Consider the following 23145-nt stretch of genomic DNA (forward strand, 5'->3'; position numbering starts at 1 on the left):
AAATAATAATCCGCCGGAGCCCCCCCAAACGGCCTAAAAAACGGCTGTGCCGGACGCCAAATGGAGGGCGCGACTGGAGATACTTAGCACCCCATCTTCCTCCGGACTCGCCGGTTCCCCTCATCTCCTGCCGCCATCTTGGCATTGTGAGGCGGGGGAACCTCGGTTCCTGCTAGATGTATCCAACTTTTAGCATTATTATTCTTGTGGTCTTCCATCGGCAATGCTATAACGAAGGGTCCGATGCCGTCAAGAATAAAGGTACTCGTTCTTTCTCTGTTGCGGTGGTTTCTTATTGAACAGTGCCATGGTGCCAGAGAGTTTTACTCGCCGCAGATTCGATGTGTTCGATCTTGCGGATTTTGAGTTTTTGTACTCGTAAATCCGTTCATATGGATTTGATGAGTTTTTGCGAGTGTGTCATGATGCTTTTGTTGGTTTGATCTTCTGCGATATTGGAGTCCTTCTCTGGTGTTCCGATGAAGTTCATGTGGTTTGACAACCTGCACTTTTAGGTGATAATCCCCGGCCCAAGTACGTTCAACGCTCACGGCTTCACATCTCTTTAGATGGGCGACTCAAGGGGCTTTCTGAAACCTTTGAAGGTAGTCAAGATCATACAGGGCTACGAGTGGTGATGTTACTGCTCCAGTGTAATCACAGTATTTTTGCTGAAGCTCGGATAATATTTCGTGTTGCAAAGATTGATACCATGGAGAATATGTTTTCGAGAGATTTCATTGTAATTCTTATCTGTAGGGATTTATTTGTAATTTCTTGTGTCTGTGATTTGAAGCACTACACTTGTAATGGTTTTCAAAACTGAATAAAGTTACAATTGATTCTAAAAAAAAAACCTTGACATGGCTATTGGGTATAGTTTAGTCTTGGGAGAGGTGGAACCCTATGCCGTCTTTCTTACGGTTCCCTCATCTCCGACCGCCCATTCGGTATTGGGTGGCGAGGGGAACCATAGATCAACATCAGGCTGCAGTTTGTTTACCTTTTTGTGAGATTTTGTGTCCTCGCGACGGCGTCTTGGTGGAGGCGACGTCGTATGGAATAATAGTCTCCCGGCTTCATCCTTGTTGGAGCACGGGTCTCCGGCACCGGGAATGCTGGGCACCCCCTTGTTGTTTGGTGAGGGGCGAGGCGAGTGCTCCGGCGATCGCTGGCGTGACGAAAGACACGAAGTGTAGACACTTGGATTTACCCAGGTTCGGGCCACCCGAAAGTGTAACACCCTACGTTCTGTTGTTTGTTGTATTCACGAATTTGTGTGTTCTTATAGATTCCCCCGGGGAGTTCTCGGGTGGGCTACTTGTTCTTCTAAGGGATTTTGCTATGAACGGGTGTAATACTACTTGCTGCGGACTAGGGTTCGAACCCTTTGACTGATGGCATTGGTCCTCCTTTTACAGACAAGGGGATACCATAGGTGCCGATGCATGCAGCGTGACACGTTATCTACACGCGTGTCATTGCCACCAAACTTACTCTACTGTAGATCCACGCCCGGGCTTCATGCAGCGCCCAGTCCACTATGCATTGTAAACAAAACATTTCTTAGGGTAGCCGCTCTAGACTTATTGGGCAAGACTAGCCCTGCCGAAGTGACTCCTGTCGGTGTATTAAATGCATTGCGCCCGCTGTTTGGTCTTGTCTCCACTGTTCCGTCGGCCCCACCTGCAACCCCCGAAGCTCCAGTACCCGGAAGGTGCCCCGGTGCCGTTGCCCGGCAAGTTGCGGGGGAGCGACATGGTACCTTCTCGGGTTCGCCCCTCCTGGAGAGCCAGCCTAGCGGATCTCGTCAGTTGCGACCCATGCGTCCCGTACCAGTGGGGGCCCGTGGGCCACTGGTACAACGGTAGCCCCCGGGTGTGGGCCGGCAACCTTGAGCCCCCGGGTAGTATCATCCTAGGTCGGTTGCGGGGCTACGCCCTCCCGACGCGTGGGTCCCTAGACCAAGCTGGGAACCCGGCCACGTAGGCCGCCGTTACGCCTCCTTCCGTCGGAACGGGAAGAGTAGGTGCACGATCTCTGGCCCCACTATCCTTCTGCGAGCAGGGAGTTACGGCCATGTTGCGCAAACCGTTTTGATTTCTCCAAAACTTTAGGGCGCTTGATTGCTGATCGTGGGGGGCGCCCGTTGCAATTCCGCTTGCCGTGTATAAATACCTAGGGGCAGCGTCGCAAGGACTCCCCTCCACGACTGCCCTTGTCATTGCCTCCCCCAAGCCCCTTGCGCTCCAACTCCCAAGAAGCCTCCCCCTGCCTCCTCCCTCCCTCCACCAATGGCACCCAAAGGCCTAGCACGTCCCAAGGGCGCCAGCGGCAAAGGAGAGAAGAGCAGCAAGAAGGAGATGTCAGAGCGAGAGCGCAAAGACAAGGAGAAGAGGGCCCAGTTTGCGTTCTTCTAGCCCGGCTACAACGGCAAGGCCGTGGAGAAGCTGCGCTTGGCGGTGGCCACCAAGCACAACGAGCATGGCCCGACGCGCATCCTGCCCGTCGGGTCGGACCCCGGCGAGCACTACTACTGGTTGTTCGTGCGGTTCATCCTCTCCGGGTTCGTGCCGCCGCACTCCCTTTTCCTCCATGCCATCCTCTCCGCCCACCGTCTCCAGCTGGCGCAAATTCACCCCACCTCCTTCTTCAAGCTTGTCGTCTTTCAATACCTCTGCGAGACGTTCGTGGGGGTGATGCCATCCGTGGCGTTATTCCGCCACTACTACTACCCTCGCGTCGAGAAGGGCGGGGCGATGTCTTCCGGGGTCTCGTTTCAGTTCCGGACGGGCTCAAATCGGAGTTCATCATCACGGAGGACCAGAAGATCAAGTCGGAGTGGCGCACGGACTTGTGCTGGCTCTACATCGAGGAGCACGACGAGGCCTACACCAAGCCCACCGTGCTGCCGAAGAAGTCCCGTGACTAGCGGAACCATGACGCCAAGGACGCCGAGCTCGCACCGATCTGCGACAAGATCGTGGCGCTGCGGTGTGCGGGGCTCACGGATCTGGACGTGGCCCGGAGCTTCATCGCGAGGCGCATTGCTCTGCTGCAGCACCGAACCCACCCGGTCTGGACCTACTCGGGGAGGGCGACCGGATGAGGCTGCAGCGAGGCGGGCTGACGATGGAGCAGATCCGAACATGACTCAGGGGGATCACCGGCGACAACTCGCTCTTTGCCGGTCTTCCACCGGGTGTGACGGCACTCCACGCGGATGTCGCCAACCTGGGAGCCAGCAACTACCCACCCTGCAACGAGTGGGGAATCATGGCGGGGACACTGTCAAGCAGCCCTCCCCCGCAACCACGGGCTCGGACCGGGAAGCAACCGGTGGCCGAGAGTGAGGAGGAGGACGACTTGGACGGGGATTCCGAGGGGCCGGCGGGCGCCTCCGCCGGCTACGACGTCTCCCGCGAGGTTGCCGACACATCCGGGGACGAGGGGTTCCTGGGTGCCGACAGCCCTGTGGAAGGGGACAGCGACGACGACGACGTCATGCCGCTCTCCCGCCTGCCCGCCGTGCAACAAAGCCAATGTGGGGGCAGCCCACCGGCCCGGGGTTCAGCCCCCGGCGCGGTGGGGAGCTCTAGCGGTAGCGGGAACGCTCCGCCAGCGCGGAAGGCGCCTCCTGCGGGGGGATCTTCGCTGACCGCCGACACGAGTGTGGGAAGCCCCCAAGTCGGGACGGGGGGCGCGGCGACGACGGCGACAGTGGGTGCGGGCGACGCCGCCCACACCATAAGCAAGCCGGTGGCCCCGGGAACAGGTACGCCCGGCAACTTGGTCAAGTAACACTTTTCTCTTTTTCTCCCTTCAGCGTCTAATACTCCTTCCGCGCTTCCGGGGCCGACCCAGCAACAGACGACGGCAGGCGCCAAGAGGCGACCGACGCAGAGGGAGGGGACACTGCGCAAGGTATGCCACAACTCGCCACAGTACTCCTCCCCATTCTATTTTCTTAACTTGCACTTCATTTTTTCTAACGATCCCTCCTGCAGCCCCTTCTGCTGCCTCCCCTGCGGGAGAGCGGACCGCGGAACTCACCCCAGGGGCCACCGCAACCGACGCGGAAGCTACCCCTGAGGTTACGGTGGAGCAACTCTCCACCGGGCGAAGCGGGGGCGGAAGGGACTCTCCCGGCGGCCAAGCCACCGACCCGGAGTTGACTGGGGAGGCAGCGGCCACCGGGTCCGAGCCCCTCGACCGCGCCGCAAAGGAGGGAGCCGCGAGCGGCTGCCCAGCCCCCAAGTGGAGACAAGGACAAGCTCTGCGGCTAGTGGAAGCGGAAGGACACGCTCGCTTTCGCCGGCGCCTGAGGAGGTGGTGCGGTCACAGACTGTGGCTGTTGGAGCCTCCTCAAGTACCGGGGCGATCGCGGGGGCAGGTTGGGGTCCGCTGAATTGGGACCCCAGCATCTTCGACCAGGGGCATGAGATCATCAAGGGCATCAAGCGGCATCGGCTGGGGTTCGTCAGCTGCTACCATCGGGTGCGCCAACAGCTCGCGGCAGCCTAGGGCCGGCTGGACGGCGCGCAGGAGGAGGTCGAGGAGCGTCGGAAGAAGTTGGCATGCCTTTAGGAGGAGATCCGGGTGGCGCAGCAAGACCGGGCCGAGGCCTCCGAGCGTTTGGTCTCGGAAGCGCACATCCAACGCCAGCTATAGGAACTGCGTGCGGAGCACCAACAAGTGCTCGAGTCGTTGGAGGCGGCGCGTATTCGAGCCGAGGGGGAGCACCATGAAGCGCTAAGGGGCTTCCAGGAGCGCCTCGATGGAAAGAGCGGGCTCATCTCTAGCTACTCCACCGAGATCCGGCAGTTGCGCTAGCAACTAGGGAGCAGGCCATGGCAGCCCATGCTGCGGCGATACAAGCCGCGTCCCGGGTGAAGGAGTTGCAGGAGCAGCTCCAAACCCGGGAACGCGAGTTCTAGGAGCAGCTCAAGGCTGCGACCGACGCCAACGCGGCCCTCAAGGGCGAGCTGGACATCGCCCGGAACGATCTCCGACAGCTTGACGAGGAGAACTCGGAGAAGGCGTCGAATATCTCCAAGCTGAAGGACGAGCTCAGGAGCTAGAAGGCCGAGACCGACCTCGCCAGCCGCAACCACGCGAAACTCGGGAGCCGGCGCCAGGAAAGCACGGCCCTGCTCTGCAGGTTGGCGGAGGTGGGGAATGAGTCGCTGTCGAAGCTGGGGGTACCCCTGGCAGCCATCGACGGCAGCGACGTCAGCACCCTCATCCCTTTCTTCGCGGAGTTCGTGGGAAGGTGGACGGCCGTGGAGGACCGCATCCGCCGCTTCGGGGACCGGCAAGTGAGCGTCGCCGTGTCTCAGGTTGCCGGCGCCATCCTGTCGCGGGTCCACCAGGCCTACCCGGAGTTCCCCTTCGAGACCATCTTCAACGACTGGTTGCCGGAGGAGAACAAGGAGGAGCACGCCAACGCCGTCAGTCGCTTCGTCGACGAGATGGTCGCGCGGATGACGGGGTAGGCTAGTGCTGGTGAAGACGAGGAGGAGGTCGCCGCCGAGGAGACGCCCACCACTGAGACCGCCGCCCTGGAAGCACCCCCCGCGTAGCCGTTCCTTGTATCTTTCATTTGTCCCGCTTTTTGCTTATTCCCCTGTAATTGGCGCGAGGCGCCTTACTTTGCGTTAGCCCTCGTCACTTTGAATGCTTGTCGCGAAATTGTTTGTTTGAATCTCATTTTATCCAATCTCAATTTGCTTGCTTTTCCGCCTATAACTAGCTTGCCGGGGAGGGGCTCTGTCCTTCTCGTGCTTTTACCTTGTGAACCAGGGGACTTGACAACTGCGTGTTCAGCCAGACCAGGGACCCGGAACGGACCCGCAGTGCCAACCTAGGGCTAAACAGCAGCGGCCAGCCACTCCACCTGCGGATTGACTACCCCAGCGCGCACGCCTCCGAGACGGACCCGCGAGCCATGTGTGGGGGGCGTCCGCCCCCCGCAAGCGTCCTTCCTACACTCCGGCTACACGGGGACTGAGCTTACCTCGGCAAACCAGTGCGATTAAAGGAAGAACAAATGACTCGAAACGAAGTACTTAGCTTTTTGTTCCCTCTGCATTTAGAGCACCCTGTTAAGAGCCGTGGCAAGGACGCTGTCGCAGTGCACCCTCCAGCGGCATGCGTGGAGTCATGCACCACCACAGCGTCTTCGCGACGCCTCTCGCCTCTTGCGTTGCCATCTCTGGTGTGCTCCTCTAAGCGATGTGGCAGGGCCACAATGGTGGGAACACCCTCAACGACAAGCGCAGAGGGATGCACCACCATCGCCTCTCTACGACATCACTTGCTCTCTTGCCCGTTGTTGGTGTTGCGCTTGTTCCGGTCTTTAAATAGCCGGAGTGCTGCCCTTGCCGCCACGCACGCGGAACCATCGGTTCACGCGTGGAGGCACTGGCCCCGCAAGAGGACGACACCCGTGACTGCTCCACAAGCATCACAGTGCGCCTTCGTCCCCACCTTTATCCTGCAGGTTAGATTCTTGCAGTGCCCAAGGTGCATAGAATTTTTTTTCGAGATGCACGGAAAAAGACAACACTAATTGGATAACCTCCTGCCACCCAGCCCCCGGGCGCAGAAGCGTCAACCTCAGACTTGGGTGTGAGCATCTTTTCTATTCCACCGTGCCGTGCAAGCACGTAGCACATTGTGAACGGGTTCATCAACTGCTAGGCCTCGTTCCGGGGCGTCCTGGGTACGAACTTGGTTTTCGGGGTTCCGGCAGCCCCCTGCTCATAGCCAAGGATGAAGAGACAATTCTGTGCACCTGAAGCAGGAGACAGAAGCACACATTAACATCAAAACACAATATTTACTGAAACAACACTTATCTTTATTCAACTTTGCGCTAGCGGAATACAATCGGGCCTTGCCCGGCTACACTAGCTTAAAGAGGCACGTTGCCGCAGCGTCACCCGTGGGTAAGGCATCATCGTTTCATGGGTAGAACTTGCGCATGTGCGCAATGTTCCAACTATTGGGCACCGGCAAGCCTTCTTCGGTTTCCAGCCGGACAGCCCCCGTTCTGGTCACCTGCACTACCCGAAAAGGGCCTTTCCAGTTTGGAGTCAACTTGTTCCCGGCCTTCGTTCCGTGTATCCGGCGCAGGACAAGGTCTCTAACCTCGAGCCCCCGGGGATGGACTCTCTTGTCGTGATAACGACGGAGCCCCTGCTGGTAGCCTGCAGCTCGCACAACAGCCCGGCATCGAATCTCGTCGATGAAGCTAAGGTCGTCAATCCTCTGCACGTGTTGGCTCTTGTCGTCGTACGCGCGTACCCGAGGTGACCCATGCTTGAGCTCGAGGGGCATCACAGCTTCTGCCCCGTAGACAAGGGCAAACGGAGTTTGGCCCGTCGCCCGACTTGGTGTGGTCCGAATCGACCACAGCATGGGCTGGAGTTCTTCAACCCAGTGTTTCTCGTGGCCCTTGAGCTTGTCAAAGGTTCTCGTCTTGAGCCCCTGCAGTACCTCTGCGTTGGCGCGCTCCACTTTCCCGTTGCTCCTCGGATGAGCAACAGAGGCGAAATGAATTTTAGTGCCCATGTCCTCGCAGTAAGCTTGGAACACCGCACTAGTGAATTGCGTGCTATTATCGATGATGATGCTGTTAGGCACACCGAACCGGCACACAATGCCCTTGAAGGACTTGATGGCTGCCTGCGCTGTGACAGCTCGGACAGGCACCTCGATCCACTTCGAGAACTTGTCGATGGCTACCAGGAGGTACTCGTAGCCGCCAACAGCTCTCGGCAACTTTCCAACGATGTCCAGCCCCCAGACCACGAACGGCCACGAGGACGGGATGACTTGCAGGGCTTGCGCTGGCTGGTTGCTCTTCTTGGCGTGAAACTGGCATGCTTCACAAGTCTTGACTAGTTGCTCGGCATCGGCTAAGGCTGTTGGCCAGTAGAAGCCATGCCGGAATGCTTTCCCAGCTAGCGCCTTGGAGGATATCCTCCAGCAGCGTGCGCCCTTCCTCCTGGGGCACGCAGAGGAGCATAACTCCGTTTGGACGCCTCCAGTAGAGATCCCCATCTATCATAGTGTACATCTTGGCTTGCTGGGCGACTCGCTCCGCGGCAATGTCTTTCTCTGGGAGGGTTCCGTCCCTGAGGTAACGAACAATATCCGCCCTCCATGGTGGCGGTTCCTGGCTTAACATGCCACGAGCTCGGTGGCATGGCAGCTGCGGGGTCTCCTTGGGTTGCCGGAGGGGCTTCCCCGGCAACCATCTTGGGATCGACACAGGGCTTTAACTGCCTCTGTACGAATACCCCAGGAGGCACCTTGCTGCGTTCCACTGCCCACTTGGACAGTTCATCCGCAACAAAGTTGTCCTTACGCTTCACGTGTTCAAACCGAAGTCCCTTGAACTTGGACTCCGGTTTCGCACTTCTTCCACGTACGCTGCCATCTGGGGGCAGTCGTAGTCCTTGTTCACCTGGTTTATCACGAGTTGAGAATCCCCGCGAACAACCAGTCGCTTGATGTCGAGGGCGATTGCCGCAAGTAGCCCGGGTAGCAGCCCCTCGTACTCTGTTGTGTTGTTGGTGGGGTTGGTGAAGTCGAGCTGTATCACGAATTTGAGTTAATCTCCAGTGGGCGACTCGATCACCACTCCGGCATCGGCGCCCTGCAGACAGAAGGCGCCGTCGAAGTACAGGACCCAGTACCCTTCATCCAATTTGCCAGGAAGGCTTGCTTCTAGCTCTTCTTCCTCTATTCCCATGGACGTCCACTCCGCGACAAAGTCAGCGAGAGCGGCGCTCTTGATGCTTTTGGTATTCGCGAAACGCAGCCTGAATTCTGCTAGCTCGATTCTCCATTCGGCCACCCTCCCGAAGGCTTCACGGTTGATGAGGGCTCGCTCCAGGCAGAACCCTGACACCACCGTCATGTTGTGCGCCTGAAAGTAATGGAGTAGCTTCCGTGAAGCGAGAAGGATCCCAAGCAAAAGCTTCTGGACCTGCGGGTACCGTACCCGGGCATCGCGTAACTCCGTGCTAACAAAGTACACGGGGTGCTGCACTAGCTGCTTGCGGGGGGAAGCCTGAGTGGACTGCCCCGCGGCACCCGGGGCAGAGGCGGTAGCCGGGGGTTCTCCCGGATTGCCGGGAGCCCTTGCCCCCCTGTCTCAGCCCTCGGGACTTGTTCTTCCCTCTCAGCAATGAGCACGGAGCACTACCTGGTCTGTTGCTGCCAGGTAAAGCAGCAACGGCTCACCTGGCTTGGGGGCGATGAGGATCGGCGGCGACTTCAGGTACTGCTTCAAGTCCTGGAACGCCGCTTCCGCCTCGGGGGTCCCGCTGATTGGGCCCTTCTTCTTCATTACCTTGAAGAAACACAGGACTCGCTCGCCCAACCTTGAGATGAAACGCCCGAGCGCCGCAACGCAACCGTTTAGGTGCTGGACGTCTCTAACCTTGCGGGGTGCCTCCATCTTCTCGATCGCCTTGATCTTCTGTGGATTGGCCTCGATTCCCCGGTGAGACACCAAGAAGCCCAGCAAGTGTCCCGAGTCCACGCCGAACATGCACTTCTCGGGGTTAAGCTTGAGCTTGATCCTGTGGAGGTTATCGAATGTCTCCTGTAGGTCGCGACTTGACGATGATATCGTCCATGTAGTCCTCGATATTACAGCCTAGCTGGGGTCCGAGACACTCGCGCAGAGCTCGCTGAAATGTTGAGCCCGCGTTCTTCAGCCCGAAAGGCATGCATGTATAACAGTAGCAGCCAACCGAGGTGATAAACATTGTTTTCTCCTCATCCTCGACTGCCATCTTAATCTGATGGTAGCCGGAGAAGGCATCCAGAAAGCATAAAGACTCACAACCTGTTGTGGAATCTACTATTTGATCGATTCGGGGTACAGGGAAGGGGTCCTTAGGGCATGCACGATTTAGATCAGTAAAATCTACACACATGCACAATTTATTCCCAGCATTAGGGAATACAACATGATTTTCTAACCAAGTAGGGTACAACACTTCCCTGATCACCCCGGCATTCTTGAGCTTCTCCACTTCTTGCTGGATGAAGTCCTTGCGTTCTTGTGCTTGTCGGCGAACCTTCTGCTTGACGGGCCGCGCGTCTGGCCGCACCGCCAGCCGATGCTTGATCACCTCCCTGGGGACTCCGGGAAGGTCTGACGGCTCCCAAGTGAACACGTTAGAATTTCCCCAGAGGAAGGCGATGAGGGCGCTTTCCTATTTGTCGCCGAGGCTCGCACCGATGGAAACAGAGCGCGCCTCGTTGCTGGCATGCAGGGGCACCTTCTTGACCTTGGCACCCTCCTCCTTCAGCTTCATGCCCTTGCTGACGCGCGGGCTGGAGCTGGTGCTGCCCCCGGCATCCTGCCTGAGAGCGGCTCGCGCCTTCTTCTGTGCGGGCTGCTCGCCCGCAAGTGGATCCTCGTTCCCGGCAACGTCATAGTCGCCGAAATCCGCCACTGCGGAGGTCTTTACGACCTCACCCACGCACCAAGCAGCGTCCTTCAGGTCACACTTGATGGAGAGTACACCGTATGTTGACGGCATCTTCATCACGCCATAGGCGCAATGAGTTGCTGCCATGAACTTGATGAGCGCCGGCCGACCAATAAACCTGTTATACGGCAACGGGGTGTGAGCCACGTCAAAGACAACGTGCTCAGTCCGGAACGCTTCCTGGGACCCGAAAGTCACCGGGAGTGTGATTCGCCTCATGGGTTGCCCCACTCCGGGGTTGATCCCCCGGAACGGGTCGGTGGGCTTCATCTGCTCCAGAAGCAGCTGAAGCTTCTCCACCAACTTGGCGGACAGGAGGTTAAGGCTCGCCCTGTTGTCCACCAGAACCTTGGTCACCGTCACGTTGTTTACGATCGATGACACCACGAGGAGCAGTACCCCTGATCCCAAGGGACGAATCGGATGATCGTCCGAGTTGAAGGTGATCGGCACGTGCGAGCACCTCAACGGCTGTTGCGCCTCCACGCTGGGGAGGACGGCGCAAACCTCACGAGTGAGCCGCTTCACGGCGGCGTGAGACGTGAGAGCGTACGCTCCCCCGTGGATGCAGGCGACATCGCGGGGCTCCTGGAAGCCGGGCTCGTCGGCGTCATCACTGCAGTCGTCCTCGCGCTGTTCGGCACGAGGCTTGTCGCATCCCCAGGGAGGCCGGTCCTTGCCCCCGTGGGCTTGACCGCGACCCCCCGCGGGTTGTCCCTTGTCGTCGCCGCAGGCCGCCCCCCGGCCCGCTCCGTTGCGGGGGTTGTTCAGGTAGTCTCGGGAGAGGTGCCTGATATCCCCACAGTTGAAGCAGGCCTCGGGAGCACGGTGTTCCTCGTGGCGCTGCTCGCGCTTCTCCTTAATGGTCTGGAGGGTGCGGCAATCCTGTGCGTCGTGGGTGGCGTTGGTGTGGATGGGGCAGCGTGCGGCCGCCGCCGGCTTGCTACCCGATGCTCCCGCCAATGCCGCCTTCTTGGTGGGCCTCTAGGGAGCCCCTGGTTCCGCGGCAAGCACTTGCTTACCGTCGCGTTTTTGGGAGCCCTTCTTCCCGGAGAGCTCAGGTGGGTTTGCCGCTGCTTTGGCGGCAAGCTTAGGCGCTAGGCGCCCTTCCTCGGCCATCGCGCATTTGTGCGTGAAAGCGTAGAGATCCCTAGTAGTCCGGATCCGGTGCGTGTTCATCTTCTCACACATCTTCGGGTCACGGACATTGATGGCGTACGTGTTGATGATGGTGGCCGCTTGCGCCTCTGGTATGGAGTAGGAGATGTTGGAGAACCTGTTGGTGAAGTCCCGCAACGTCTCCCCTGGCTTCTGTACTACCCTGTGCAGCTCCGCCATGGTTCCCGGGCACTTGTAGCCACCCCGGAACGCGTTCACAAAATGCTCGCGCAGGTTAGCCCAGGAGGTAATGGACCCGGCGGGCAGGTTGAGCAACCAGATCCTCGCTGATCCTTTAAGGACCATCAGGAACCAGTTGGCCCTGACCTTGTCGTCGGCACCGATAGCATGCATGCCCAACGTGTAGGTCAGGAGGAAGTCCTTGGGGTTCACGGTCCTGTCGTACGTCCCGAGCGTTGGCGCTCGGAACTTGCAGGGCCATGTCACCCGGCGCAGCTCGCGGGAGACCGCGGCGCAGCCGTCATCGGCGCCCATGGGAGCGTCTTCCTGCTCCTCTGGACGCTGGCGCTCTACCTCACGCCGGCGCCGGCGCTGCAAGCGCGGGCGGAGATCTTCTTGCTGGCGGGCGTTCAGGACGCCTCGCGTGTCACCTGGTGTAACGGTCGGTGACGAGTCCGAGTAGTCCTCAGGATCCTCGTCGCCTTGTCCTCCCGAGGGTGGAGGATGCTCTCCAGTCTCCATGTCCCGAGACGCGGGGCATGTCTCCGCGTCCCGGGTTCTGTCCACGACCCGAACCGGCCGGGCCGCCCTCACCTTGCGGTTGTTGGGCAGCGAGCGCGAGGAGTGCGTCCAACTCCGCACTCCACACGTCGTGCACCGGCATGCCTTGCGGCGGCTCGTAGCGCACCATGACACGCGCGGTAATGATGGCTTCCGCCGGGGTCTGGGCGGGAGGCTGCCGGTTCTCTGACCTGTTGCCGTCCGCCTGGTCGCCCGGTGCCCTCGAGTGGGAGGGCCTAGACCCTGCTGGCGTCGAACGCGACGCGTTGTGGTCATGACGCAACTATTGCTGCGCGTCCTCAGCCCGCGAGTGAGCTCGCTGGCTGGCACGTGCGACGTTGAGGTCGCCCGTGCGGCTGGCTCTGGCGCTAGGCGGCGCAAGCCCCCTCGGACGGTTGTCCATCAACGCCCGATGAGGTGGCGGGGGCAGCTGCGGTTGCTGCTGCGGTTGTTGACGTTGAGGGGTCCCCTTGGCCTTGCGACGTGTGCGTGGCTTCGTGGGTTCAAGTGCGCATGGTCAGCGTGTCGCGCAAGTCGACCCGGGGCTCGTTTGCCTTCTTGGGCGGCATGGCGAGTTGACGTAGACGATGTCACTGGTGAAGAAGCCGATGACGCCGGCGGTCACCCGAAGTTCTCTGCACGCCCCCCCTACCTGGCGCGCCAGATGTCGGAGCACGGGTCTCCGGCACCGGGGATGCTGGGCACCCCCTTATTGTTCGGTGAGGGGCGAGGCGAGTGCTCCGGCGATAGCCGGCGTGACGAAAGACACGAAGTGTAGACACTTGGATTTACCCAGGTTCGGGCACCCGGAGGTGTAACACCCTTGGTCCTGCTGTTTGTTGTTCCCGGGTGGGATATTTGTTCTTCTAAGGGATTTTGTTATGAACGGGTGCAATACTACTTGCTACTGACTAGGGTTCGAACCCTTTGACCGATGGTATTGGTCCTCCTTTTATAGACAAAGGGATACCACAGGTGCCGATGCATGCAGCGTGACACGTTATCTACACGCGTGTCATTGCCACCAAACTTACTCTACTGTAAATCCACGCTGGGCTTCATGCAGCGCCCAGGCCACTGTGCATTGTAAACAAAACAGTTCTTAGGGTAGCTGCTCTAGACTTATTGGGCAAGACTAGCCCTGCCGAAGTGACTCCTGTCGGCGCATTAAATGCACTGCGCCCGCTGTCTAGTCTTGTCTCCACTGTTCCGTCGGCCCCACCTGCAACCCCCAAAGCTCCAGTACCCGGAAGGTGCCCCGGTACCGTTGCCCGGCAAGTTGCTGGGGAGCGAGCTGGTAGCTTCCTGGGTTCGCCCCTCCCGGGGAGCCGGCCTAGCGGGATCTCGTCAGTTGCGACCCACGCGTCCCGTACCAGTGGGGCCCCATGGGCCACTGGTACGACAATCCTCTTCCTGGCGTAGTCAACACAATCTACTCCATGGAGCTGGTAGATCTTGCGGTTTGTATTTTCGTTATTTTGGTCTTCTTTCTAGTCGGTTAGGCGACGAATGAGCAGGTCGAGAACCTGCCTTGCAGGGGGTGTGTCCCCTGCCACAGTGCGTTCAACGATATTAGGTTCTCATCGGTTGCGGCGAGCGACTCATGCGGCTATTTCAAAACCTATGAGGTTAGTTCAGCTTGGGCAACTCTAATCTTCTGCTATTTCATCACCAGAGACATGGAGAGTTTTCAACATACGGATGACGGATCAAGTGTTGTCTACTTCAAAGAATCTTGATGTAACTTTTAGTTTCATTAGGTTTTTTTTGTTGTCGGTTTTCGTTTCAATTTCAATCACTTGTACTTTGTTTATTGAATCTATAAAGCCAGATGCTTATAATAAAAAACCTTGCCATCGCTATTCCCCTAAAAGAAAAAACCTTGCCATCGTTATACAGGTGAATTTTGTTTCCTTTGATCTGACTTTTCACCAACAACTAGTTTTTTAATAATATTTTTTTTGAAATAATTTTTATATCATTCCACATACTTAGGATTATTTGTTTATGATTATGATTTGCATCACATAAGTTACACGTTGATGGAGTAATTTTTTATGAAAGTCTTGATAAAAAACAAAATACACTTTATTTTATGGAACAGAGTGAGTATATGTTAATAAGGAAAAAAAGATGCATAAATATTTTTGGAAATGATTGTCATAATATAATTTATATTGTGGAAGTCTCACCTATTGTTTTTCATAGTATAATTTATATTGTGTAAGTCTCACCTATAGTTTTCTTTCAGACCACTAGTTTTAGTAGGGTAAATCAACGTACACTACATATTTATCGAGTTGCTGCAAAATAACCTGCACATTAAAAATGACTTTAACTGCTATAGTAATTTTGGTAGTTCTTCTTTTCTTTTCGAAAAGGAGGTTGAAACCTCCGTTTTTTGCATCACGGTAATTTTGATAGTTCTGTTATGCGCAAACATGAGTAATGCCACAGACAAAAACCAATCAAAGCGTTTTAATGTATTATTACCCTGCCATCGCTATATATGTTAGTAAGATTTTATTGCTGTGAACTAACTACAAAAATACTCCATTTGTCAATTGTGATTATACACTGGTAGCAGCTTTTTCTACAGCCGGCAATCGCAGCAGGATGCATTATTCTTATGAATCCATCCAGCGGTGTCACTCCTACAACGAATCTGAAACAATCAAGAACACGAGGCAAGTTTATGGCCTAACTACAAGCAGCTTTAGTGAAGAGTTTCCACTGTGGCCGTTCCTATAACTGATGGTATATTGATCCTTCAAGTGCTTCAACATCTCTGTTCTCCTTCCATCGTTCCTTGTGATTTCTTGGCTCCATGCTCTCAACTACATGTGTAGTCAGCCCAGGAAATAATCAAAATGGCTGGCCTCAGTTTGCTAGGATCCTGTCTAATTGGCCATCTCTGTCATGTGGAGGAAGTGTCATCTCCATCCATGTTACACCTGATGCCAAGCTGGCAGCAGTGTGCCTGAAAACTGAACCATTTCCCTTTTGAGATATATATGTTTCACTTTACTCTCTGCACCTTTTTGCACAGGCATCCAGGGATAGGATTTGAGTAAAAGTATTCTTCCTGCCTTGGACTCTCACCAGGTACTCTGTCATATGGACCTCCAAGTCTATTTTCATGATGCTTCTTCACTTCACTTTGGAATTCACCCCAGGTTATGGAACCCTCGTCGAGCTTATCAATCAGCTCCACAAACTTCAGCCTGCAGACAGGAAACGATTTATGACCAAGAATCAAGATGAAAATAAAATAAAAAACTTGGGCTGCTATTTCAAGAACTTACCTGTCGGGGTTTATAGTTTTCCTGAATCCTTCGAATCTTCGGTGACCCTGCACTGCTCTTGCCATGTTTCCATCGTATGTATACACAAACACATCACTCTGCAGGGCCACGATATAATCCACAGCAGCTAGTCTGTTCTGGTACAACTCGAGCGGCTCTAGTTCATCTACCGTGGCTAGGCTGTAGTGAGTGTAAATGTTTGGGTATTCAGCTTTCAGCGCGTCCATGCTGTGCGCCCCGTATATCTCGCCTGCCACGATGTATATCTTTGTAGTGGAAGGATATCCCATGGCTTTGAGGAACACAGCAGCTTCGCGAGGTGTCATGGGACAGCCACCCTGGAGACGCTTCTCCTCGCTGTTGATCTCCTTCTCCTTCCAGTGCCTCACTTTGAGCCGCATATCAGTCAGTTCATCTGCCTCGTGAAGCGTCAGGTTGTGGTTGCAGCCGGTGAAGGACAGCATGTCCTTCTCGTATCTGTCCATTTCATTGGAAAATTAAGCAAAACGAGATTGGAGGATTAACTGATCCACAAACATTTTTTTCTCTTTTAGTGTGTTGATTGATCACCTTAGGTGAAGTGCGATGTAGTGGTCTGATCCAGCTTTCAGTCTCTTCACTAGGGTGGTACCGAGCTCTTCTATCTCTTTCCTGTACTGAAGCGCTTTGTAGTTGGCACGGCAGCGAAGCCGTTGGAGAGAAGGAGCAAGGCCGTTGTTCACAATTCGTGAATCCGTATGGGTAAACCTCACTACCTTGAACTTCTTCAGTATCCTTGAGAAATCTCTGTAAAAGGAAGCCTGCAAAAATGGAGCCAACACTTCAGCATGCAACGAAAAATTCCAAGTTACTGCTGTCTATATTGATCAGTAAGGCCATATTGACTCATACCCTGGACCAGGAGGTGGGTGCTCTCACGTAGGGTTTCACCCTCTTATAAACTGGAGGTAGGGAATCTACAGTCACAATGTCCTCTTTTAATGTCTCCTTGAAGCGATCGACGTCGAATATATCCTTGAAGTCACTACATTCAAGCACTAGTTGTCAGTTCACTTGGCCTATCTTTCATCCCTGCATTACATGAACAGCGGAGAAGATATATACAAGCACAGCATACCTTGGATCAGTCCAGAATGACTGATGATCCAGAGTGGGGATTACTAGTGATGCGTTCATGATCTTTGCCACTGCAACCATATCACTTATCTGTAAGAATAGTTCCGGAGGAATATGAGTTAGCTGAAAGGCACTGACAAGCTTAAGAGTTTGCACAAGTATATACGTACTCCCATTCTCATCTGGTTCAGTCCACCGTTTGCATCAACAATTAGATAACCAACAGTTGCATTGTTAGTCCCTGCAGTGAGCATGAGCCACATGAGAATGTTAGCCGGAGCCTTGGAAGTAGTTTAAAAAAAAAAAGCTGGAGCCTTGGCAGGGAATAGATCGTGAAGGGGTAGAGAAGGAAGAAATTACTGCGCTGATTCTTTGGACGTTCAATGCACTGGCTGTAACCCCCATTGTCTGGTTTCATCCATATCTCTGGTATCTGTCCAAGTTTTAAAGGAAACTTCAGTAAATTCAAAGTGAGCACATCGCATATCTGAATGAGTGTATGGCTTTGCTGAGTGAATTTTCTTGGCTGAACATGGACACAATACTGCCATCTGGAAGGCTCTTGCAGCACTGTCCTAAACCTATGCATCATGAAGCTTGTTGGTCCTACTCCCTAGTCCCAACTTTCAACCCGGCCAGACGCACCACATTTTTTCCATCGATCTGAAAAATATTATTTTTGTAGGAGGGTAGGTAGGATCCTGATAGTTCATCATCATTAATTTTTAATTCGTGTTAAGATGAATCTTCAAAACCAGCACACCACTTAATTGATGGAAAAATTGTATCCTAGAATTAGTCAACTATTAAAACTCTATGGATACTAGACCTTGGAATTATACCCATATAAATTATTGTATAGAAAAGTAACTTTATAAACCAAATAGCATGCCGTTAATCAATGCACTAAACCAATTTCCCCTCTCTTTCCTAAATGCTCCTCTCGACAATTACAAGGGAAAGCAACCTCGGTGGCACCAATCCATGTCACTCTTAAGTCTTAACGTTTCATTGTGAGTGGCTGAGTGCTCTCGATGGCTCAGCAGAGACCAGGGAAAGAACAAAAGCGATGTATCTCACATGTAGAGACGAAGAAAAATACTCACAGATGGCAAGAAAACACCCACACATAAAAAAAAGTTTCGTTTTAGCGGCCACACATTAAATAATTCAGAAAAGAAGCACACCCTGGCTTCAGGACTCTGAAACTCACGGCATATGCTCGGGGTTCTTCGATTTTCGGTGACTCACGCCAGCAACAACAAGCGCAAGCTAAATACTTGTCGTTGTCAACAATCTTTTGTCCCGTGTACTCAGTCGGCCATGTGGAATGATCCACACACGTCTCCTCCTTTTTCTTTTCTATGGATCACTATGGATTGAGGGTTTACACCTTACGCGTATTTTGAATTGTACTAGGAGCAACCACCCGTCTCCAGTTAACTTAAAAGTGTAGGATCAATCCATTCCAAAATTAATCCAAAGTCGTAAATTGGCCCGGTCGACCGCAGCTCAACTGATGAAGCCCCAAATGGAAATCACGAAGTCCTACAATTCTACTCTCCCGAAAATAAAAACGAAAACTCTGTCGAAAAATGAAATTTTGTGTCGAAATTGTACTTGTATACATAGAGGAAGTTAAAAAAAAGTGGTGGGCGTGGCGGTTATTCTTGCAAAATACGTGCATGGAAAAACAGTTGCTTAACTAACTAACAGAAGGTTGTAATAACAGAGCATTTGACCGCGCCAGGGAGTGATTAACGGCGGTAAGGATCGCACGTACCGGAGGGTCGGGCGGGCGGCGCGTGATGGCCGTGAGGTTCTCGGCCGTCCACCCCATGACGATGTCGGCGTCGGCCACTTCCACTCTCTGCACGAGCCTGCCGCCGCCTTCTTCCCCCCCTTCGCCGCCAGAGCCTGCCCCGTTGGAACCGCCGCGGCCGTGGTAGGAGCCGAGGAAGCCGACGAGCGCGACGAGGCCCAGCAGGCACAGAACCACGAGCCTCATCCAGGCGGCCGCGCCTGCCGCGGGCCCGCGCTTGTTGTTGTTGTTGTTGTTCCGCCGCGCCAACAAAGAGGACCTGATGCCGGTCGCGGCGTGGCCGTGGCCGTGGCCGGGGCCGGGGCCGCCCTCGGCGTCGTCGTCGCAGGGGAAGATCAAGTGGTGGTCCTGGCCGCAGCAGGAGTGCTCGTCGATGTCGTTGAGGCGCCTGCGGTGCGGGCCGGGGCTGGAGGAGGAGGAGCAGGATGCTGTGGCTGCCGCGGACGATGATGAGGGCGTGGCGGCCGCCGCGGCCATAGCGTGGCAGGAGGGAGCCCGGGGCGCGTGCGGCCACGCTGAGGCCGCGCCGGGTTTTGTTCGGCGGGGCGCCTAAGAATAGGATCCCCCCCCCGCCCGCCCGGGAAACCAACGGGGGGCGCCTCTTGGCAACCGCCGTGCGCGAACAAGGATTCAAGGCGTCTCTGTATCTCTCTTCTCCGTTTTTGTGTGTGCCCGCGTCCGCTGGGCTCGATGACGAAGCGATCGAGCTGGGTCTCTCTCGCGCGCGCGCGTGAAGCGTGCGGTTCGTTCGATCGTTCCGAGTCTACGCACGCCGCGTGCCTTGCCTTTTGTATGCGGTGTTTGGCCCGCCCGGTCCGGGGAAGTATGTATGCATGGAAGGTGTACTATTACTAGCCCGTGCCGTGCGTAGTCTGGTGGTGTTCCATATGCGTTTGTGGCGAGTATGGAATATTTCGTGCCCCTGCCTTGAATATAGAGTTACGGGCTCGCGATGGCAAGTACGGTGCGCTACAATTCTTTGTGTACGTACGTACGAGTACTACATGCTATCTGTACCTGTACGTAGTCGTATCCGATTATGTTTCTGTGCCGATCCTCTGCTGTTGTCGTCACGGTCAGTTTGGCAGTTACCGAGAATGCGTGTGCGTCCTCGAGACCCGGCGGGGGAAAGAAAACCAGATCAGGCGGCTTACCTGAGGTTCTGTCCGGTCCGGAACAGGGTTCGGCCGGGATGACGTCTCCTCAATTATACTACTACTCCTACCTTCAATTGCCGTTCAGGTTATACGACAAGGACGCCGGAAAAAGGAATTCCTTTCCGTGGGTTCGCCGAATCGAGCCAGGAGATCGAATCTCTGCAGCAATTTTAATGCTCGACGTGGCCTCTGCCCGCAACATTAGCAACTGTGTTTGATTTGACGCGCCGATTAATTGGCTTTCATACTGGCTGTACGCGCGCTTTGCACGTGTATGAATGCTCAGTTTGATCAAACAGCATTTGCTTCATCGGTACTGTCTTCTTGTTGGAGGAATAATCAACACGGAAGTATTTGTATAAATGGCATTCGCACCGATCGATCCTAGGTAGTAATATACAGTACCTAGGATGCACATGCTAGAGGCTAGAGCAATATTCACCGAGAATCCTTGCATGCATCATCTTGTGCTCATTTCACCGGTCTCCCACATGCACAGTACTATCTGTGTATATAAGAGGAGACACCCTCGCATAATCCGATCATAAGGCACAACCATCCGATCGACTGACGCACACTCATAATGGTCACGGGGAGAGAACAAATAAGGCCGATCCAGGTTTCGGGCTGGTCTTCGTAAAGCTCTACAGGAAAACCCCAAGCAGGCCAGGCCCGAAACTCGGAGAAAGCCATTATAGAAAAAAATAATAGAGATAAATAAGTGGCTTTTTCATACTTATTTTTCAGAAAATGTTAAATTTAATACATTTTGGGCTTCTTTCATGCTTTCAAGCCGGGCTTCGGAAGGAAACTTGGACCCGGGCCCAGCCCGGGATGCCAGGGTTTGGGTTGAGCTGTCAGTGCCTTCCTCTCTCTCAAAAAAAAATCTGTCCGTGCGTAGGTCTGCACGCGCACACACACTCACCTGCCTGACCAAAGGGATCGTTGCCATCTTTCTGAAGACATATGACCAACGATAGGCGTCATTTCGTGTAGTGATGATTAGAGCGGATTCACCCACATGTGTGGGTGCGGGATGAGGTAAGTTAATATATTTCTAGGGTCAGGGCAAATTCTCTTGATTTAGAAAGGGTGTGGGGATTTTGCAAATTACTCCCTGCTCACTTGCATATCTGGGCTCAGAGGGGGATTTTGCAAATTACTCCTTGTTTACTTGCATATCGTGGGTTGGAGCACGTCAGGTTATGCCTATCTGCGAAAACTCGACTCTCGATGGTTGCATTATCTCCTGTTGCAAACAAAATTGTCTGCTTCGTAGCTTTTACTTCACTACAGCTAGGCACGTACAACTCCATGAAATCAAAGGCAATTCAAACTCTAATAACAGTGATTTTAAGCAATTTATTTACTCTTAGTTCACCATCTGATACTATTCTAGTGGGCTACAATTTAGAAACACACATGGATATATGTCCATCGAGTCCGCATGGGGTTCCATCCCGATCTTAATTATGTAGAGGCCGGCGCATATCATAAACGAAGAAGTTTGTCAGCCACCTTTTTGAGCACAAGAAAAGTTAGGCATGCCGTGCATGGACCATGTTAGGAGCTTAGCTAATTAACACGGGTGTAAGCATGTTTGTCATTGTGTTAGCTTCTAAGTGGAGGTGGTCCTGACTATGCCCAGTGAGTGTATACGCGTACACTGATGCCTCAATTCCAATCTGGAGAATGGATCGATGGCAACTGGCAGGGACGAGATGGTCGATCTACGGGCCCATCTCAACCCGAACGATCTATACTTTATGAGGTCTCTTAAGTGCGCGCGACTAGCTAGATGCAGACAGGTTTCTGTTCTTGCAGAAAATGGTACTTTGCGCTGATAATATTGTCCCATTCCTTCCATGGCTTTTAATTAACGGCCATTCATGCATGTACACTGCCTTTGGACGAGCATAAATTTTCGAGAAACATCCACTAAAACACGAATATGGTTTCCTTACATCGTTCAGGGCAGCCGGGCTTCCTAAAACACACTCATAGTACAAATCCACAACACCAAACGAAGCCCAATGCCAAACTAGTTCTTTCATTGTTGTTCCCTTCCATGTCTCTCGAGCCATCACATCAGCAAACAACAATACACAGACAAATTCTCGTGTAGGCCTTCTCACGTACAGTACGCGCTTCAACCATTCTAATCCGGTGACCACGCGCCGCGCCCCTATGTCCACGCGCCGCCGTGTCCAGAAAGACATGGACAATTTTTGTTTTCTCTTCTCTCCTCAATCCTCGTCAGCACTGGACGTCCTTGTCCTGCTCCGTCGATCGCATGGATGTGGAGAAGAAAAAAGAAGATACACCGCTGGCCGATCCATTTCTCGACCGGCCCCTTGTACCAAGTGAGAAAGCAAACACGCCAGCTTAATCAGTTAACCCGTCGAATCACTAATCCTTTCTTTTGCAGAATCTGAAACCATATGCATTAATTTGGTTCTTTCTGGTTGCCCGGCGAGATTAAATGTTGATCGATCCGTGTGCGATTAATTAAGCCGAAAGGAGTCTGCTCGAAGCTGAAAGGTTGTACAGGTGGCGTGGTTTGTGACTTTGTGTGGTGCAGTGCAGGCCGTGCAGGCTCGCTGGACTGCCTTTTGATTTAATCCAGGTTGGTGTGAGATGCAGAGTACCATACCACCACCACCAAGTGGCAAGTGGGGGCCTTGGAAACTGCACTAATGCCATCCACTGATCGATGTTCATCGCGCGATCCAAACGAAAGTGATTTGGAGACGCACAGGTGAAATCGTCGTACGTAAAGTGCTTTACACGCTTCGTCGGGTGAAATTTATCTTGATGCATTCCCAAATAGGAGTAGAAAGAAAACTTATTTTCTCCTGTCCATATTAATTGTCAAAATATTACATGTAACTAACGTTTTTTACACATAAATACGTTTCTATTTTGATAAATTTGAAGCAATTAATATGGATCAGAGAGATCATCTCCGTTTAATATTTTTCATTCTTCGGTGGAGGGATAATCACTGATGGCAAAGAGAAGAAAAATATATAGTGCGGGCTGCAAATGGCGAGCTGGGGATAGATTGTTCGTTTGGGTCCGGTCAAGCAGTGGGTCGCTCTCTTTCGGACCACAAGTCGGTTTCAGTACGAGTCGCGTGCGCCGGAATAAAGCAGCACACAATGAAGAAAAGATCCATTTAGCGCGTACATAGTGTATTAGTGTGCAATGCACCACTGCCATGGGCGGCTAGCCTCTCAAATAAGATTATCCCAGCAGAATATACAACCCCCACCTTTTCTCTCTTTTTTCCCCTTAATTCTTTTCCTCATGGCGCATGCGTTTCAGGT

The 23145-nt window shown here is 54.0% G+C and overlaps 1 protein-coding gene across 1 annotated transcript; it reads right to left on the reverse strand.

The window, feature by feature from the left end:
- Positions 1-14924: 14924 nt before the first annotated feature.
- LOC100841623 (O-fucosyltransferase 19) lies at positions 14925-19519 on the reverse strand. The gene is made up of 8 exons (XM_010233011.3): positions 18621-19519; positions 17198-17270; positions 17008-17078; positions 16839-16927; positions 16613-16745; positions 16292-16521; positions 15722-16198; positions 14925-15640 (listed from the first exon to the last, which is right to left on the reverse strand). Exons 1-8 carry the CDS (start codon positions 19134-19136, stop codon positions 15436-15438), a joined length of 1794 nt encoding a protein of 597 aa, XP_010231313.2. The 5' UTR covers positions 19137-19519; the 3' UTR covers positions 14925-15435.
- Between the last annotated feature and the right edge of the window lie 3626 nt (positions 19520-23145).

The sequence above is a fragment of the Brachypodium distachyon genome, chromosome 2 (assembly GCF_000005505.3).
Source record: "Brachypodium distachyon strain Bd21 chromosome 2, Brachypodium_distachyon_v3.0, whole genome shotgun sequence".
Classification (NCBI taxonomy): domain Eukaryota; kingdom Viridiplantae; phylum Streptophyta; class Magnoliopsida; order Poales; family Poaceae; genus Brachypodium; species Brachypodium distachyon.

Excerpts from the sequence above, each read along its gene's own strand:
- LOC100841623 (XM_010233011.3), bottom strand. The coding sequence starts at position 19,136 with ATGGCCGCGGCGGCCGCCACGCCCTCATCATCGTCCGCGGCAGCCACA. Across the intron at positions 16,746-16,838 it reads TCATTCTGGACTGATCCAAG|TGACTTCAAGGATATATTCG; the intron begins GTATGCTGTGCT and ends GCTTGAATGTAG. Across the intron at positions 16,199-16,291 it reads TACATCGCACTTCACCTAAG|ATACGAGAAGGACATGCTGT; the intron begins GTGATCAATCAA and ends TGAAATGGACAG.